The sequence below is a fragment of the Jaculus jaculus genome, chromosome 11 (genome assembly GCF_020740685.1).
Source record: "Jaculus jaculus isolate mJacJac1 chromosome 11, mJacJac1.mat.Y.cur, whole genome shotgun sequence".
NCBI classification, from domain to species: domain Eukaryota; kingdom Metazoa; phylum Chordata; class Mammalia; order Rodentia; family Dipodidae; genus Jaculus; species Jaculus jaculus.
Genome location: NC_059112.1, coordinates 57,331,634 through 57,352,359, shown reverse-complemented (window position 1 = coordinate 57,352,359; position 20,726 = coordinate 57,331,634). Strand labels below are relative to the sequence as shown.

Sequence of the window (20,726 nt, the reverse complement as noted above, 5' to 3'; positions counted from 1 at the left end):
GTCTATTTGTTATCCAATATGCCTCTTGTACCTGGATTGCCATCTCTTCCCCCAGATTTGTGAAATTTTCTTCTATAATTTTGTGAAAATTTTACTTATTTGAAAGGGAGAGAAAGAAACAGATATATACAGAGAGAATGTGCATGCCAGGGCCTCTAGCCACTGCAAACATACTCCAGATGTATGTGCTACCTTGAGCATCTGGCTTATGTAGGTACTGGGAAATCAAACTTGGATCCTTAGGCTTCACAGTCAAGTGCCTTAATCACTAAGCCATCTCTTTTTCCCTCTTCTGTAATTTTATTAAGAATATTTTCTATGCCATTGGTCTAAAGTTCTTAATTCTTGTATGCCCTTCATTGAGACATTTGGCTTTTATAAGGTGTCACACATTTTCTCTCTCTCTCTCTCTTTTTTTTTAAACTGAGGAGGGGATAGAATTGGCATTCCAGGGACACTAGCCACTGCAATCAAACTCCAGAAGCATGTGCCACTTTGTATGTCTTGCGTATGTGGGTTCTGGGGAGTCTGGCATGGGGTGGGCACTGTGACTCCTGTTCTGGGTGTGTGGACAGGCCTGCTTGAGTACTCATATGGCCTACTCATAGAACAGCCCTTAAGCAAGTTGCACAAGTTGTGGATAAGGGTATTCACAAAGAAACTCATGAGGCAGAGTTAGGAGGATCACCGTGAGCTCGAGACCACCCTGAGACTACATAGTGAATTGCAGGTCACACTGGACTAGAGTGAGACTGTACCTTGAAAAAACAAAACAAATGGAGCATTTGCTGGGTATGGTGGTGCACATCTTTAGTCCCAGCATTTGGGAGGCAGAGAGGTAGAAGGCTGCCACGAGCTCAAGGCTACACTAAGACTACATAGTGAACTCCATGTCAGCCTGGTCTGGGAGACTCTACCTCAAACACTAACAAAACAAAACAACAAGGATCATGTGCTATGACCAGGAACCTGAGTGGAAGTGGCAGAATAAGATGGTAGAGGGAATTGCAGCTGTATGTGAGGAGGGTGGACTATTTGGAGGAGGTTCTGGGAGAGCTGGCTGGAGTAAACTAGAGAGTGGCTCTGGTGTCCAGATACAGTGTATGTCCTTTCCACAGAAGTTCAAGACTTCCATGCAGGAGGACTTGGGGCTATGTTCAGGGGTAAGCCCTCAGGTATGTTTTTAAGTCTGTCTAAGCCTCCTTGTGTGTAAACTACAGATAAGAAGCAATGCCCACCTGACAGAATACTTTTAATTGAGGTTTATATATGCTATTGGTGATTACAGTATTGTTCCTACATCAAAAGCTCTGAATGTCGGGCTGGAGAGATGGCTTAGCGGTTAAGGTGCTTGCCTGTGAAGCCTAAAGACCTATGTTCAACACTCCAGACCTCACATAAGCCAGACGCACAAAGGTGAGGCAAGCACAAGGTTGTACATGCCCACTAGATGACACAAGTGTCTGGCGTTTGATTGCAGTTGTTGAGGCCCTAGCATACCACCTCTCTCTCTCTTTCTCTTTCTCTATGAAATTAAAAAAAAAATCTGAATGTCTAAATTGCTGAATTTCTTTCCATCTTTTAGGAGGATGCTATTGCAGACACTGAAATGTAAATGCCCTGTTATTTGTTTTAATGCCAAGAACTTTGTGAAAGCAGTGTTACAGTTCTTAGGTGATGATCATGGCAATTGGAAGCAAGGTAAGTTGCAGTTCTTATTTTCCCTAAAATTTAGAAAGATGGTCAGGGATACTTTGTTACTTGCTCCAGAGCACTTGGCTAGACAGACAGACATGTTATCTCATCTTCTGTGAACAGGAAAAAGCATTTTTCCTTCATTTGTCTGGGTTATATTTATTTATTTATTAAAATTTAATTTATTAGTTTTCTTTTCAGCAAATACAGGCAGTTTGGTACCATTGTTTAGGCTCATCTATGATCTACCCCCTCCCATTGGACCCTCCTTGTTGATGTAAATGGGTCGTGCATTGTGGAGTTAGCCCCCAGTTATTGGTATGATGTCTCTGCAAATCATGACCCAACATGTGACTCTGACATTCTTTCTGCCCCCTCTTCTGCAAAATTTCCCTGAGCCATTTTGGGTTCATTTTTGGTCTGCTTCAGTGCTGAGGTATTGGGGGCCTCTGAGGCTCTGGCTCTCTGATTTGGTAGGAGTTGATTTTTCTCTGCGTTGGTCTCCTTCTCCTTTGTGCTGGTATCCAGTTCACAGGAAAACATCACTTGCTTGTTTCACCAATTGTCCTTAGTTTCAGTTGGGCCCCTTTTGAGGTATGTTGGGGCAGCTCTCTCCTTAGGATCTGCATCTATCTGAAAAAGAGAAGCAGATTGTATTTTTAAAAATTTTTTTGTTCATTTTTATTAATTTACTTGAGAGAGAGAGAGAGAGAGGGAGAGAGGGAGAGGGAGAGGGAGAGAATGGGCACGCCAGGGCCTCTAGCCACTGCAAACGAATTCCAGACACGTGTGCCCCCTTATGCATCTGGCTAACATGGGTCCTGAGCAATTGAGCCTCGAACTGCAGTCCTTAGGCTTCACAGGTGAGCGCTTAACCATTAAACCATCTCTCCAGCCCGATACTTGTATTTTTATAAGATTAGAATAAAATATGTTACTACCATCAATGGTTTATAAATTTGCTAAGAATAATAATGTAAAAACATTGCAAAACCTGTTTTAATCTTTTATTTAAAAGACTAAGAAAATTTTATAAGGTTTTTTTTTTAAACATTTTTTAAAAAATTTTTATTTATGTATTTGAGAGTGACAGACACAGAGGGAAAGACAGATAGAGGGAGAGAGAAAGAATGGGCACGCCAGGGCTTCCAGCCTCTGCAAACAAACTCCAGATGCGTGAGCCCCCTTTTGCATCTGGCTAACGTGGGACCTGGGGAACCGAGCCTCGAACTGGGGTCCTTAGGTTTCACAGGCAAGCGCTTAACCACTAAGCCATCTCTCCAGCCCTATAAGGTTTTTTACTAAACAGGTAATAAAAGCAAATATAACTTATATATTCATGATAGAGTTATTGAATTTTCACTATACAAGTTTTTCAAATTGTTGCCATGCTTAGAAATATTCTTAATAAAATGTTAGGGAAAACTTCTTTATTATAAAGAATCTCTTGTTCAGTTAAAACATTCTGAATAGCACTCAACTTTCAGCCATAGCCCACTTAATAGTTTGTAGCAAATCCAAAACATCCCAACATAAGCTCTAAATACTTAAATTGTGTGATGATCTTATGCCCGAGGTGATGCTATCACTTCCTCCAGAGTGGGCAGTAGTCTCTTTGTGGTACTAGCTATCCTGACAGTATTCTTGGTCCCACATATGTCTTATAACTACTGCTCTTGGTTTGGTAATATTTTTGTGATGTTAGAAGCTATTGATTATATTTGTGTAGGTTCTTTAATAGCAACATTGTGATATGAAAAGGTATATTCCATTTTTTTTTTCATTTATTAGCTAGACTATTAGAAAGTGGAATTCTCTCACTATCTGCCTAGTTGTCCTAAGTATATTTGATATGTCAACACCTGCATGAAAACTTGATCATTTCCCATTACTTATTTTCAGAATGATGAATGGTCCCATACAATCAGTAAAAGGTGATACAAAAGACATTTTTTTTTTTTTTTTTTTTGGTTTTTCGAGGTAGGGTCTCACTCTAGGCCAGGCTGACCTGGAATTCATTATGGAGTCTCAGGGTGGCCTCAAACTGATGGCAATCCTCCCACTTCTGCCTCCCAAGCGCTGGGATTAAAGGCGTGAGCCACCATGCCTGGCTATAAGACATTTTTTTTAATTAAAAAATAGAGTCTTTATTCAGCCTGCTCGAAACTGTACCATTGCAGTGAGGAAGAGAGCATACCTGTCCTATTGAAACAACCTCTGTTGAATAGACCTAAGGGAAGCCATGTTAGGCCAGTTATCTGTCTTGACATTCTCAAGGAATTATAAGAGATTAAAGATTAACATAGAGCAGTAACTACAAGCCTGAATGTATGATTCCAGTAAGGACATCTTAGATTAGTCTTGCAGGAAAATGGACAGATCTGGAAAGTATTATACTTAGTGAGGTGGTCTTCTGTTCATTTCTGGTCTGGGACTGCTACATTTGGAGGTCCCAGCAAGATACTATATTTTTCTCGCTAAACAGACCCCTGAATGTGGTCTCACAGAGTGTTGATTTCTTTGGACTGTACTCTGCGGGTTGGAGACCCTAGGGGGTGGCCACTGAGAGGTGTTCTTCAGCCCCAGGGACATTCTCCAGGCCCTGTCAGGAAGGAGTGGCAGTCAGAGGACATCAATGCCATGAGCAGAGAGTCATCTGGTCTGAAAACCTCCTGAAGTAAGGGGGATTCAGTGGAAGGCTGGACTCATCACTTCTTCCCAAATCCTGGGCTTTGGCAAGACATCACCCTGATCCCTGGTCTGTTTCAGGTCTGTGTGGCCACATGTCCTTGTCTTTCTGTTTATTGTTTGTTTTGCCCTTTTATGCTTAATTTTTGGATCCTCCTAGGAAACCAGCTGCAGAATCTGAAAACTTCAGCATAGGACAGACAAGCTCCATATCTAGCCCATTACAATGTATCTGTACTGACTTCCCCTTTTTCCAACAGTGGGTGTCTGACCTAGGTGCCACATAAGATGTCTTTTCTTTGATGAAGTTCTATGAATTATACTGGCCATCTTTTGATGTGAGATGGCCACAAGAAGGAACCTTCAACCTCCCAACTGTCTTAACAGGTTGTCCTTGGGCAACCTGGACACCCTGACCACCCTGGGGGAAATTGGGAAATGAAAATTGAAAGTTGGAATTGAGACTAGTCAAATTTTGGTTTGGAAAAATCCTCAATGTGAAGTCTGAAATTATACTCGAAGTAATTTCAAGGTTTGGTCTTGGTCTCTGGAGTTGTAAATAGAATATGAATTTAAAATGAGAATGCATAGCTTCTGCTGGGCATGGTACCATACACCATTAATTCCAGCACTTGGAAGGTAGAGGTAGGAGGATCACAAGTTCGAAGCCACCCTGAGACTACATAGTGAATTCCAGGTCAGCCTGAGTGAAACCCTATCTCAAAAAAGGAAGAAAAGGTCTGGAGGGATGGCTTAGCATTTGCCTGCAAAACTAAAGGACCCTGGTTCGATTCCTCAGGACCCATGTTAGCCAGATGCCCAAGGGGGCGCATGTGTCTGGAGTTTGTTTACATTGGCTGAAGGCCCTGATGTGCCCATTCTCTCTCCCCCCCTCTGTTTCTCTGTCAAATAAATAAATATTTAAAAAAATAAAAATAAATAAATGAAGAAAAAAAAGAATGCATAGCTTCTGAATGAATGAATGTGTGAGGGGAAGATGGTTGTCTGGAGTCTGTATGAAAACTACATTTGAAATGAATGTGTATGTATTAGTATGTATGTGGCTCACAGCCCTAAGGCTGCAGTATGATTTCATTTCCGGACAGTGCCATTTCATTGTGAGGGATGTCCTTCACCAACCCACTGTCCTAGATGACATGGCCAACTTTTACTGTTGAGTGTTTCCCAGAAGGAACACTCAAATTAATTACAATCATAACCAAGGAAAATGTAGGATCCTCCTGCTCTTAAAGAGTTGTAAAATGGTAGGATCAGAAAGTTGCCTTGTAGACCTAAGGGAAGTCCAAAACTGTCCCTAGAATTTAGGAAGGAAAAAAGGGGAGGGGAGTTATGTTGTCCCACTGTGTTCCCCAGGGGCAAGAAGTAGATCAGGAATAATTAGCTTCTGGGCCATTCCAGGCAGATACACCTGTAATGTATTGCTTTCCCCTGAAGGGCATAATCTGTACATGGCCAGGTGGCCCTGGAAGTAAGAAAAAAATCCCATGTTAATTCCCTCCCCCCCACTTTCCCCTTTGAAATTCTATTCTCCATCATATTACCTCCCCATCACAATCATGGTACTTAAATATATACAATATCAACCTATTAAGTACCCTCCTCCCTTCCTTTATGTCTCCTTTTTAACTTCCTGGCCTCTGCTGCTAAGTATTTTCATTCTCACACAGAAGCCCAATCATCTGTAGCAAGGATCCACATATGAGAGAGAACATGTGGCACTTGGCTTTCTGGGACTGGGTTACCTCACTTAGTATAATCCTTTCCAGGTCCATCAACTTTTATGCAAATTTCATAACTTCATTTTTCTTTACCGCAGAGTAGAACTCCATTGTACAAATGTGCCACATGTTTATTATCCACTCATCAGTTGAGGGACATCTAGGCTGGTTCCATTTCCCAGCTGTTATAAATTGAGCAGCAATAAACATGGTTGAGCACGTACTTCTAAGGAAATGATATGAGTCCTTTGGATATATGCCTAGGTGTGCTATGGCTGGGTCATATGGTAGATCAATCTCTAGCTGTTTTAGGAACCTCCACACTGATATCCACAATGGCTGGACCAGATTGCATTCCCACCAGCAGTGTAGAAGGGTTCCTCTTTTTCCACATCCCCGCCAACATTTATGATCATTTGTTTTCATGATGGTGGCCAATCTGACAGGAGTGAGGTGGAATCTCATTGTAGTTTTAATCAGCATTTCCCTGATGACTAGTGACGTAGAACATTTTTTAGATGCTTATATGCCATTCGTATTTCTTCCTTTGAGAATGCTCTATTCATCTCCATAGCCCATTTTTTGATAGGCTTGTTTGATTCCTTATTATTTAACTTTTTGAGTTCTTTGTATATCCTAGATATTAATCCTCTATCAGATATATAGCTGGCGAAGATTTTTTCCCATTCTGTAGGTTGCCTCTTTGCTTTTTTCACTGTGTCCTTTGCAGTGCAAAATCTTTGTAATTTCATGAGGTCCCAGTGGTTAATCTGTGGTTTTATTGCCTGAGCAATTGGGGTTATATTCAGAAAGTCTTTGCCAAGACCAATATGTTGAAGGGTTTCCCCTACTTTTTCCTCTAGCAGATTCAGAGTTTCAGGTCTGATGTTAAGGTCTTTAACTCATTTGGACTTAATTCTTGTGCATGGCGAGAGAGAAGAATCTATTTTCATCCTTCTGCAGATAATGTATCCAGTTTTCCCAATAACATTTGCTGAATAGGCTGTCTTTTCTCCAATGAGTATTTTTGGCATTTTTATCGAATATCAGGTGGCTATAGCTACTTGGGCTTACATCTGGGTCCTCTGTTGTGTTCTGCTGATCTACATGTCTGTTTTTCTGCCAGTACCATGCTGTTTTTGTTACTATGGCTCTGTAGTATAGGTTAAAATCAGGTATGGTGATACTGCCAGCCGCATTTTTGTTGCTAAGTATTATTTTAGATATTTGAGGTTTTTTTGTGATTCCAAATGAATTTTTTGGATTGCTTTTTCTATTTCCATGAAGAAAGCCTTTGGAATTTTGATAGGGATTGCATTAAATGTGTAGGTTACTTTAGGTAAGATTGCCAATTTTACAATATTGATTCTTCCAATCCAGGAACAAGGGATGTTTCTCCACTTTCTAATGTCTTCTGCAATTTCTCGCATAAGTGTTTTAAAGTTCTCATTGTAGAGATTCTTTACTTTCTTGGTTAGGTTTATTTGAAGGTACTTTTTTTTTTTTTTTGATGCAGTTGTGAATGGGAGTGATTCTCTGATTTCATCCTCTGTGTGTTTGTTGTTAGTATATATGAAGGCTACTGATTTCTGTGTATTTATTTTGTATCCTGCTACATTGATGTAGGTTTTGATCAGCTCTAACAGTTTGCTAGTAGAGTCTTTAGGGTCCTTTATGTATAGGATCATGTCATCTGCAAATGATAACTTGATCTCTTCCTTTCCAATTTGTATCGCTTTTATGTGTGTCTCTTGCCTTATTGCTATGGATAAGACTTCCAAAACTATATTAAATAAAAGTGGGGACAGTGGACACCCTTGTCTTCTTCCTGATTTTAGTGGGAAAGCTTCCATTTTTTCCCCATTTAGTAATATGTTGGCTGTAGGCTTGTCATAAATAGCCTTTATTATATTGAGATATGTTCCTTCTATTTCCAGTCTCTGTAGGACTTTTTTTTTTTTAATTTAATTTATTAGTTTTCTTTTCAGTAAATACGGGCAGTTTGGTACCATTATTTAGGCTCATCTGTGATCTACCCCCTCCCATTAGACCCTCCTTGTTATTGAAAATGGGTCGTGCATTGTGGAGTTAGCCCCCAGTTATTAGTATGATAAATGTCTCTGAAAATCATGACCCAACATGTAACTCTGACATTCTTTCCGCCCCCTCTTCCGCAAGATTTCCCTGAGCCATGTTGGGTTCATTTTTGGTCTGCTTCAGTGCTGAGGTGTTGGGGGCCTCTCTGTAGGACTTTTATCATGAAGGGATGTTGGATTTTGTCAAATGCTTTCTCTGCGTCTAATGAGATGATCATGTGATTTTTGTCCATCAACCCATTTATGTAATGTATTACATTTACAGATTTGTGTATGTTAAACCATCCCTGCATCTCTGGGATAAAGCCTACTTGGTCAGGGTGAATGATCTTTTTGATATACTCTTGTATTCTGTTTGCCAATATTTTGTTGAGAATTTTTGCATCTATGTTCATGAGGGAGATTGGTCTGTAATTTTCTTTTTTTGTTCTATCTTTGCCTGGTTTTGGTATCAGGGTGATGCTGGCCTCATAGAGGGAGTTTGGTAGAATTCCTTCTTTTTCTATTTCCTGGAAAAGCTTAAGAAGCAGTGGTGTTAGCTCTTCCTTAAAGGTCTGGTAAAATTCAGCAGTGAATCCATCCGGGCCTGGGCTTTTTTTAGTTGGGAGATTATTGATAACTGTTTGTTATAGGTCTATTTAAGTGATTAATCTCATTTTGATTTAATTTAGGTAGATCATATAGATTAAGGAAATCATCCATTTCTTTCAGATTTTCATACTTTGTGGAGTATATGCTTTTATAGTATGTCCCTATGATTTTTTTAATTTCTCTGGCATCTGTTGTGATGTTACCTTGTTCATCTCTGATTTTATTAACTTGTGTCTCTTCTCTCTTTCTTTTGGTCAGATTTGCTAAGGGTTTATCAATCTTGTTTATCCTTTCAAAGAACCAACTCTTTGTTTCATTAATTCTTTGGATTGTTCTTTGTGTTTCTATTTCTGTTTTTTTTTTAATTTATTTATTTGAGAGTGACAGACACAGAGAGAAAGACAGATAGAGGGTGAGAGAGAGAGAATGGGCGCGCCAGGGCTTTCAGCCTCTGCAAACGAACTCCAGATGCGTGCGCCCCCTTGAGCATCTGGCTAACGTGAGACCTGGGGAACCGAGCCTTGAACCGGGGTCCTTAGGCTTCACAGGGAAGCGCTTAACCACTAAGCCATCTCTCCAGCCCTTTGTTTCTATTTCATTAATTTCTGCCCTAATCTTTATTATTTCTTCCCATCTACTGATTTTTGGTTTGCCTTGTTCTTCTTTTTCCATGGCTTTAAGACGAAGCATTAGGTCCTTTACTTGTGACCTTTCTAATTTCTTAATATAGGCACTTAAGGCCTATATTTTACCTCTTAGAACTGCCTTCATTGTGTCCCAGAGATTTTGGTATGTTGTGTTCTCATTATCGTTTGACTCTATAAATTTTTTGATTTCCTTCTTGATTTCTTCATTGACCCATGCATCATTTAGTAGTGTGTTGTTTAGTTTCCATGATTTTGTGTATGGTCTATAGCCTTTCTTGCTACTGATTTGTAGTTTAATTCCATTGTGGTCAAAGAGAACACAAGGAATTATCTCAATTTTCCTGAACTTGTTAAGATTTGCTTTGTGTCCTAATATATGGTCTATTTTAGAGAATGTTCCATGTGCTGCTGAAAAGAATGTATATTCTGCAGCCTTTGGATGAAATGTCCTGTATATATCTGTTATGTCCATTCCTTCTATGACCTCATTTATTTCAGATGCCTCCCTGTTAATTTTTTCCTGAGATGACCTGTCATTTGATGAGAGTGGGGTGTTAAAGTCACCCACCACCACTGTGTTTGGTGTTATCTGTGACCTTTGTTCTAATAGTGTTTGTTTGACGAATTTGGGAGCACCCATGTTAGGTGCATATATGTTTAGGATTGTAATGTCCTCCTGTTTGAGTGTGCCCTTAATCAATATAAAGTCACCTTCCTTATCTTTCTTGACTAATGTTGGACTGAAGTCTACCTTGTCCGATATTAGGATAGCAACCCCTGCTTGTTTTCTAGGCCCATTTGCTTGAAACACCGTCTTCCAACCTTTCACCCTAAGATAATGTCTGTCCTTTGTAGAAAGGTGAGTTTCTTGGAGACAACAAATTGTAGGATCCTGCTTTTTAACCCAGTCTGCAAACCTATGTCTTTTTCGTTGGGGCATTGAGGCCGTTGATATTAAGAGATATTATTGAAAGGTGTGTATTTATGTTTGCCATTTTTTCATTTTGTGGTTCCGGTTCTACCTATGCTCTCTTCTGTTAACTAGTATTTGAGTATTGCTTGTTTTTTCTAGGTTCCTTATATGTGTGCTTTTCCTTTTCTTCAGCGTGGAGGATTCTATCAAGTATTTTCTGTAGAGTTGGTTTTGTCTTCAAATACTCCTTTAATCTGCTTTTGTCATGGAATGTCCTTATTTCTCCGTCTATTTGAATGGATAACTTTGTAGGATAAAATAACCTTGATTGACAGTTGTTATCTTTCAGAACTTGGAATATATCACTCCAAGCCCTTCTGGCTTTAAAAGTTTGTGTTGAATAATTTGCTGTAATCCTGATGGGCTTACTTTTGAAGGTAACTTGATTTTTCTCTCTAACTGCTTTCAATATTTTTTCTTCGGTGTGTGTGTTTGGAAGTTTGATTATAATATGGCAAGGAGAGGTTCTTTCCAGGTTTTGTTTGGCTGGGGTTCTAAAGGCTTCCTGTATCTGAATTGGCACCTCTTTCCCAGTTTGGGGGAAATTTTCTTCTATGATTTTGTTGAAGACGCCTACTATGCCTTTGGAGTGGAATTCTTCTCCTTCTACTATGCCCTGAATTCTTATATTGGATCTTTTCATAGTGTCTGGAATATCTTGAAATTCCCACCCATACTTTTCTATAAGTTTGTGTTTCTCTTTGTTGGACTGCATTAGATCTGCCACCTGGTGTTCTAGCTTAGATATTCTGTCCTCTCCCTCATCCATCCTACTGGTGAGATTTTCTATAGAGTTTTTTATTTCATTAACTGTGTTCTTCATTGCTAGTAATTCTGACTGGTTTTTCTTTATTATTTCTATTTCTTTATTTATGTCTTGTATTGCCTTCTTTATTTCATGAAATTGGTGTCCTGCGTCTTTTTTGATTCCTTTGATTTCCTCTTTGATTTGTTGTTTGATTCTTTTGATTTGTTCTTTGACCTCTTTGAACATGTTTATAATCATTCTTTTGAACTCTTTCTCAGGCATTTCCTCTAACTCGTTCTCACTGGAGGACATTTCTGATGCATTAATACTTTTAGGTGGATTTATATCGTCTTGCTTTTTAGTGTTTCTTGTGTTATAATGTATATATTTTTGCATCTTGGATTAAGTTAATGCTTGGATTTTCTAGCTAGCTGGGTATTCTTAGCTGTATCAATTGATTTGATGTTATATATTTTCAGGATAGGAGCTTAAGGTGTTAGGTGTGGCTCTTAAGACTCTCAGAGTATCTATAAAGGTGTTCCTAGGGGTTATGTTTCCCTGCTATGGGAGTATTCAAGCAGGCTGAGTAGAATAAAATACAGGTAGATTCTAAAAGTTAACTAAACACTGTACACATTCAATCAAAAACAGCCCCAAGTATGTATGCAAGAGTAGTTATTATAACGACTAGATCCTCTATCAACAAAGAAGTTAAGATTTCTGGTCTGTTGAGGGATCCAAGTCAGCTTGTGACCAAGTGAGACCCTTCCCTGGTGCAATCCCAGTTACCTTGGATGATTTTGGTCTCAGTCAAGTTGCTGCCTGGGTCGTCGGGCTGCTGTTCTGATTTCTGGAGTTGGGGCACTGGCTTTTCCTGCGGGGTAAACCGAGCCTGGCAAGTGTTGCCCTGCAGATCAGCACCCCTGCTGCTGTTACTGCTGCTGCTAAAGCTGCCGCTGCTGGGTCTGTAGCCGCTGCTGCCTCTGCTGCTGCTGTAGCTACCACTGCTGGAGCCACCACTGCTGCAGAAGCTGGTGCTGCTGTGTCCACTGCCGCTGCTGCCACTGAAGCTGCTGCTGCGGGATCTGTCGTTGCTGCTGCTCCTGGGTCTGCTGCTGCTGGGTTTGCCGCTGCTGCTGCGACTTGAGCTGCTACTGCTGGGGCCGCTATAGCTGGTGCGGGAGCTGCTGATGTTGCTGCCAGGCTGTGCTCCTGCTAGGGTCCCACTGTTGGCTCAAGTTGGCGTGGCCGGGTCCGGGACCGCTGCTTTGTTCACTGGAGCTGGTTTCAGGCAATGGGGGAGGGGAGGGAGCCGCAGCTGCTCTGGTTCTCTCGCTGTTCCACATGTGCTTCTACCTCGTGGTCTGCTCCTCCGTTCCTAACTGCCACTCTCCCTTCATATTTCCTGAGTTGTGGAGAGCGCCGGTGTGAGTGGAAGCTCTGCCGCAGTTGGCAGAGCTGCCCGAGCCGCTTTTGCCGGCTTGTGCAGGCTCTGGATCTCTTCTACTTCTCCGCTGCTGCTTCAATTTCCTATACACCTCACTGTTTAGCAAAAGTGTGTATTTTGCTGAGTTTTTTTGGTCTTTTTTTCCCCCTAGGCTGCTTTGGCATGGTACCTTCGCTGCCATCTTAACCGGAAGTCTCTCTGGCTCTTCCATTCTTTTTTTTTAAATTTTTATTTATTTTATTTATTTATTTGAGAGCGTCAGACACAGAGAGAAAGACAGATGAGGGAGAGAGAGAGTGGGCGCGCCAGGGCTTCCAGCCACTGCAAACGAACTCCAGACGCGTGCGCCCCCTTGTGTATCTGGCTAACGTGGGACCTGGGGAACCGAGCCTCGAACCGGGGTCCTTAGGCTTCACAGGCAAGCGCTTAACCGCTAAGCCATCTCTCCAGCCCAGGCTCTTCCATTCTTTTTACCACCTCTTCCGCAATGGACCCTGAGCGTTGAAGGCTGTGATAAGAGATGTTTCAGTGCTGAACATTTCTCCATCACTTCTTCTCAGCACTATGTTGTCATTTGGGTCATCCCCGTGGTCAGCACCATCTGATAAAAGCTTCTCTAACCAAAAGTGATACTAGCATTAATATATGAATATGAATATTACATGTAGTGCTTTCAGGGAAGCTTGGTGAGAATAATATATTTATTAAGCCAGAGAAGAGCAAGCTTTATATCCCTATGGTACATGACCTCCCCTGCCATAGGCTTTTGATTAGGTTTTCAGTACCAGGCATGTATTCCCTCCCATAGAGTGGGCCTCCATTCCAATTACAGAGCAGTCGGTTTTCCCCTGAGCAGACATGGCACTTTTCCACCCATTTGGTCACTTGTCCTGTCTGGCCAAATTTGAGGCTTCCAGTGTGCACTGTTTCCCATAGAACTGCATGCAATACAGCCTTTTCCAGCTTACAGTTGGCTGGTCTACAGGAAAAAGGTTTTTAGGTCAGCACCAGCTTGATTTTTCTATGATCTTGCTGCCCATGCACGTGAAGCAGTAGGGTCTTACCATCTTACTTCTGGGAAACTAATGACATTGGCAAAAGCCTATAATGTTTTGGAGGCAGCAGGAGCCTCCTTGTCCAACAACTAACTGGAAGGTATCCCATCCCTGGCACTGAAAATTTTCTAGTAGTAACCTATGGCTTCTAGATGTGCCGTTATCCAAATAAGTAGGTTTTCATATGTCTTATTTAGAATATCTTGAATTTTGAATGACCCTCTCCCTACCCTTTTCTTATTCAATCTTTCCCCCTGGCCTCACTTAGGCCATTCCACTCTCTGTAATCTGTTCTACTTACTTGTATACACTACCAACCCCTAAAGTCCTTCCTTTTCCTCCCTTTCTTTATAGTGTTTTTCCACCTTACTGGCCTTTGCTACTGATTTTTGGGTTCCAGCTCACACACAAATCTAAACATTTGCAGCTAAGGTCCACATGTAAGAAAGAACATCAACTGTTTGGCTTTCTGGACCTGGATTACCTCAGTTAGTATAATCATTCCCATATCCATCCATTTCCAAGCAGTTTTCATAATTTCATGTTCCTTTACCATTGAATAGAACTCCATTATGTATATGTACCATGTCTTTATCCATTCATCTGTTGAGGAACATCTAGGCTGGTTCCATTTCCTAGCTGTTGTGAATAGAGCAGCAATAAACATGGTTGTGCAAGTATCTCTAAGGTAGTGAGAAGAGTCATTACCTCCCACCAATCCTGGGCTACAAGATAGCCTACACCTATTAAATTCTCTCTAAGATAATAATGGCTATCCCATTTATCTGGTGCTGACTTCACTCTCCCTTGGAGATTCTGCTTCTCTTTTTCATATGGACACAGAACCTGAGGAGAGGGTGAGGTGCCCCAGCTGAAGCCATAGAGTTATTGGGGAAATGAGCAAGAGTGCTGCTTTCTTGGTGAACCTGGTATCAGCACAAGAGTGAAGGAGATAGACACAGAACACTCAACTCCTACCATACCAGAGATCCAGAGACACATAGGCTCCCAAGACATCATCACTGAAGTAGACCTGAAATGAACCCAACATTTTTCAGGGAAATTAACTGAAGAGGAGGCAGAAAGATTGTTAGAGCCACAAGTTGGGACATTATGCACGGAGACATTGCCTCTTCCCCATAACTGATGGCTACTCCACAATGCATGACCCATAATCCCCAACGAGGAGTGTCCCTTCGGAGGGGGGAGGACAGAAAGGAGGCTAATGATGGTACCATCATATGCTGTTTACACACTGAGCATGTACATAACTAATGAAAAGAAAAAGAAAATGAGCTCTAAAAAAAAAGAGACCATGCAGTCTTCCAAAATTAACTATGTATTATATTTTAGAAGTCAATAATGACTCTGTAGGTGAAATTTTTGGGGACCTGTAAGGAGTTCTATGACTCTCAGCATTGTCATCTGCTAGAATAAGTCAAGGCTGTGCTGACCATGTGGCCCTCCCTGTTTTGGGAAGCCTGGAGGACTGATTTTCTTCTGATATGACTATCCTGTTGTAGATACACTGACTTGAAATTTATCTCTGGGTCTCCATATTCTCCATGATCAAGAAGAAAGGCTAGAAGTTAACAAGTGTCCCATCATCTCTTGTGGCCTTTTGACCTGGGAGCAGAAACCGAAATATTGGTTATCATTTTAACTCTGATGCTTCCAATTGATTTTAGCTTCTACATACGGTTATTAATCACTCAGAGAGACTATAAATATCTGATTAGCAAAATAAATTTAGTTAAAAAGGTACAGAACATATCTGGTTAGCAAAGCAGATGTGATCAGAGAATGACACAATAGTTTAAAATCATTCTGATTAGCATTTAAGTTTAATTGACAAGTGACAGTGTAAGTTATATTTGGAACATGGAAAAAAATGCACATTTTATTTTTTATATATTTTATTTATATTTATATATATTTTATTTATATCTTTTATCAGTTATAAGTACAAGCAGAACATTTTTGTAGCCCTGAAAAATATATACATATTTTTTCCTGAGGCAGGATCTCACTCTAGCTCAGGCTGACCTGGAATCCACTATGTAGTCTCAAGGTGGCCTTGAACTCTTGGAAATCCTCATGCCTCTGCCTCCCAAGATCTGGGATTAAATGTGTGTGCCACCACGCCCGGCTCCTGAAAACAACATTTTACCAATTATATCATCAATAACATTAAGTCAGTTGATTTAATCTAGGAATTGTGTGTCAGGAAAAGACTAGGCAGTATAAAAACTTGGCATCAGTGTTTAAAAACAACTTTGGCTAGTCTGTATACCTATGCAGATACTAGTTACCCCCCAATCTGTAAGCAGAACAGCAGAGTTTAAGATACTTTTTTTCTAGAGCAGGAAACATGTCTTATGTATCAATATACCTATAAGCAATGCACTGAAGATACTAGAAATGAGTCAATTACTTAAGTAAAACCTTGACTGAGACTGATTATACATAGTTTAAGAATAACAGTGTTTGAACTTTCTAAGCCTCAATTTCCTCCCCTGTCAAATGGGCCATAATAATGACCCACTTTACAGAATGCTAGTACAAGGATTAAATGAGGTAATGGTATGTGACATGGCCCACACTGGGGGAGGAGCATGATAGATGATTAAACATGATCCGTTGTCAAAAAAAAAAAAAAAAGAATAAAGTCAAACCTGGTCATTGTTGAATTAAGATAGAGTGATTTTAACATACATTAGAGACATTATGACAGACACAAAGTAATTTCTTAAGCTATTATCTTTAACCATTAAACCATTTTATAGTGTAACATAACACAGTATTTATTACTGTTAGAATATATGAAGCTTAGACAAACCATATTAACATTGTTTGTATACAACAGGTTTCTCTAGGACATGGGGAGTTTTCTTTTTCCTAAGAATAAAGTCATAATGATTAAATTACCTCGTATAGGCTTAGATTATAACCTGAGTGGTAACCACCCAGCAAAACCAGCATGAACAAGACAGGAACCATCTTAAAATTATAGGGATTTTGATATAATAACCTTACGAGAGAATTAAATACTAATGAGCCAATTTTAACCTTAAGATTTAGTTAAAAGGTTGATAGAGGAACATAGCTAACTTAGTTGAACCTTCTTTTTTAAATAATCTTTTTTTAAATTTTATTTATTTATTTATTTGAGAGCGACAGACACAGCGAGAAAGACAGATAGAGGGAGAGAGAGAGAATGGGCGCGCCAGGGCTTCCAGCCTCTGCAAACGAACTCCAGACGCGTGCGCCCCCTTGTGCATCTGGCTAACGTGGGACCTGGGGAACCGAGCCTCGAACCAGGGTCCTTAGGCTTCACAGGCAAGCACTTATTGCTAAGCCATCTCTCCAGCCCGTTAGTTGAACCTTCTAAAGCTAGTCTTTTACAACCATTATCATGACCAGATTAACTTCAGTGAATTAAAGTATTAAGTTTATAACCTGAATACCATAGCATTTTTCAGACAGCCAGAGCCATCCTTTCTTAGTCCTATTATTATTATTATCCCTAGGCTAATAGTCTTCTTATGTCTCAAGGAGTCTGTAATTCTCAGGGACCTTCAACAGTAAATGTTGCCATGTAGTCTAGCACAGTGGGCTTAGTGGAGGACATGCCCTACAATGAATTTCCCACGGTGTTGGTGTACGTAACATACACAAAGACAAAGCCATCCTGAGCATGCACTGCTTAGAACAGAAATCACTGCAGTCTTAGGGCTGTGAGCCACATACATACTCATATACAATAATATCCATCCAGACAACCATCTGCCCTCACACATTGATTCATTCAGAAGCAATGCATTCCTATTTTAAATTCTTATTCTATTTATGACTCCGAAGACCAAAAACAAACCTCAAATTTACTTTGAGTATGATTTCAGACCTCACATTGAGAATTTCCCAACCCAAAACTTGACTAGTCTCAATTCCACTTTTCAATTTCCAATTGCCGCAGGGTGTCCAGGTTGCCCAAGGATAACCTGTTCCATTCTTTTTGCAGTTAGCAAGTTGAAGGTTCCCTGTAGTGGCCATCCCACATCAAAGGATTGCCAGTATAATTCACAGAACGTCCTCAAAGAAAAGGCATCTCAAGTGGCACCTAAATCAGACACCTATGGTTGAAAAAGAGGAGCAGTTAGTAAGAATACATCACAATGGACTAGATTTGATGTTGTCTGACCCCAGTAGAGTTCTAAGGTTCTGTAATTGGCTTCCTAGGATAATCCAAAAATGTTAAGCACAAAGGGACAAAACAAAAACCGAACAGAACAACAAAGGCATGTGGCTACACAAAACTGAAATAAACATACCAGGGGTCAGGATGATGTCTGGCCACCACCCGAGATTTGGGAAGTCACAAAAGACTTTTCAGTTATAGTGTCATGTTGAACATACGAATTTGCTTCACTACTAGTTTATATTAATTTTTACTATTTTAATCATGCATATTTATAGAGCACATTGTAACTATTTGATACTGTATACAATATGATCAGATCAAATAGCATATCCACCTACTTAAGCATTCCTTAAATAAATTTGATTAACATATAATAATTCTATACAAGTATAAGGTGAATGTGAGGCATGGTAGTCTGCCTGTAATCCCAGTTCTAGGGAGGCAGAGACAGACTATTACTAGGGCAAGTTGGCTAAATAAGCTAGCCAAGTTGGTAAACTTTGGGCTCAGTGAGAAAGCCTGTCTCAAACAATAAAGTGTAGAGCAGCTGAAGAAGACACCCAACATTGACCTTTGGCCTCTACATGGATGTGCATATGTGTGTACATGCAACAGCACACACACATACGAATACACATACATGGATGCACACCACTCACATACTTACCAAAAGGAGCCTTCTTGAGATATAATTCAATTGCATAAAATTCACTCTTCTAAAGTAAATTCTAGGTCATCATAGAGTTGTGTATAAATTGTATATAATCACTACATAAGTTCAGATCCTCCTACCTCAGCCTCCCAAGTAGCTGGGACTACAGATGTTTATCACTACTTCTGGTGAGCAAAGTGCTTTTCAGGTTCACTATATTGTAGCATGTGCCAGCCCTGTGTTCCTTCTTATGGCTGAATAATAACATATTAGTTCATTAGGTTGTTTTTACTTGTGGCTACTGTGATTTATGCTGTTGTGAACATTGGTATGGTTTCTGTATGACCACATTTTTTGAGTTGGTTAAGTATGCATTGGTAAACAGAACCTCTACTATCAAAAGTAGCCACACCACACTGTCATCCTACCAGCAATGTATACAGTTTTTTCACATCCTTCCTAATATTTATTATTTTCTGTCTTCTTTGTTTAGTCATCATAGTAGGTGTGAAGTAGTATTTTCATGTGTTTTGGTGCCATTTCCCTGATGGCTAATAATATTAGACATCTTTTCATGGGCTTATTGGTCATATATTTACTTTCTTTGGAGAGATGCCTATTGTAACAATTAGCTTCTCATTGCTGGGACAAACCACACATCCAGATTATTTCAGGTTTACAGTTTTGAGGGGAAGCTTCATCATGGTGGAGAAGCTGACTTACTTCATCACACATCCACAGTAGAGAGAGAACAGCAAGCATGAGCTGACTCTGAACACCTAATAGGTTAGACTAATCAGCCCCAAGGTCTGCCCCTAGAAACATACCTCCTCCTCTGGCAAGGCTCCACCAGCTAGGAACTATGTAATCACAAATACTTGAGGCTATCCATACTCAAACAACCACACTTATTTAATTATTTTACACATTTTAAATTGTTTCCTTATTTTTAATTACATTAATTATTTATATTTTTATATAATCCCCTTGAAGATCATTTGCTAATATTTTCTCCTAATCTGTGAGTTGTCTTTTCATTAAGGAAATGCAATTTTTAAAAATATTTTACTTATTTATTTGCAAGGAGAGAGAGAATGAATAGGCACACCAGGGCCTCTAGCCACTGCAAATAAACTTCAGACATGAGTGCCTCTTTGTGCATCTGGCTTTATGTGGGTTCTGGGGAATCGAACCCATGTTGTTAAGCTTTGTAGGCAAGTGTCTTATCTGCTGAGCCATCTCTCCATCCCTTATTTTTATTTTTCACTGTGCATTTTCATTGTACATGCTACTGTATTGTATAAGGACATTTCATACAAGTATGTGTTGTATATTGAACACATTCTTTACCTATATCTTTTTACTTTTTCCTTTCTCCCCTATACTCCTGTTAGTCCCAACAGTTTTGCATCTACTTTCAAAACACACAATCGTGAAGGAACCATAGATGAGAAAAGACATGTTTGTCTTTCTAAGACAGGGTTAATTTGCTCAATATGATTATCTCCAGTTGTATCCATTTCCCTCAAACAATGTATCATTGTTCTATCCTGGAATAAACATCATTGTGTATATACCACATCATTGCTTTTTAAAACTTTATTTATAGACAACTTCCATAATTACAGACAATAAACTTTGGTAATTCCCTCCCCTCCCCCACTTTCCCTTCACAAATCCACTGTCCATCATATCCCCTCCTCCTCTTAATTAGTCCCTCTTTTATTTTGATGTCATCATCTTTCCCTCCTATTATGAGGGTCTTGTGAAGGTATTGCTAAGCACTGTGAGGTAATGGATATTGAGGCCAATTTCTGTCTGAATGATTGCATTTTAAGCAGTCCTACCCTTCCTTTGGCTCTTACATTCTTTCTACCACCTCTTCTGCAATGGACCCTGAGCCTTGGAAGGTATGATATAGATATTTCAGTGCAGAATACCCTTATATCACTTATTTTCAGCACTATGATGTGTTTTGGGTTCATTCCAGTGGTCACTGCTATCTGAAAAGAGAAGTTTCTCTAGGCAAAAGTGAGAGCAGCTTTAACATATGGGTATGAACGTCAAATAGAGTGCTTACAGGGTAGTTTGGTGAGGATATATGCATTTAGCCAAACGAGCAGGTGTTACACTCCTAGGGTCATGACTTCCCCTGTCATAGGCTTTTGATTAGGTTTTCATTACCATGTGTTCC

General features: G+C 40.0%; 1 protein-coding gene across 1 annotated transcript in view; it reads left to right on the top strand.

Annotated features, from left to right (window-relative positions):
- Positions 1–20,726, top strand: part of Poln (DNA polymerase nu) — a 286,447-nt gene that overhangs the window by 52,100 nt on the left and 213,621 nt on the right. Inside the window, exon 5 of the mRNA XM_045130272.1 lies at positions 1,586–1,701. Coding sequence (XP_044986207.1) covers positions 1,586–1,701 — 116 coding nt within the window. The remainder of the gene's footprint in view (positions 1–1,585; positions 1,702–20,726) is intronic.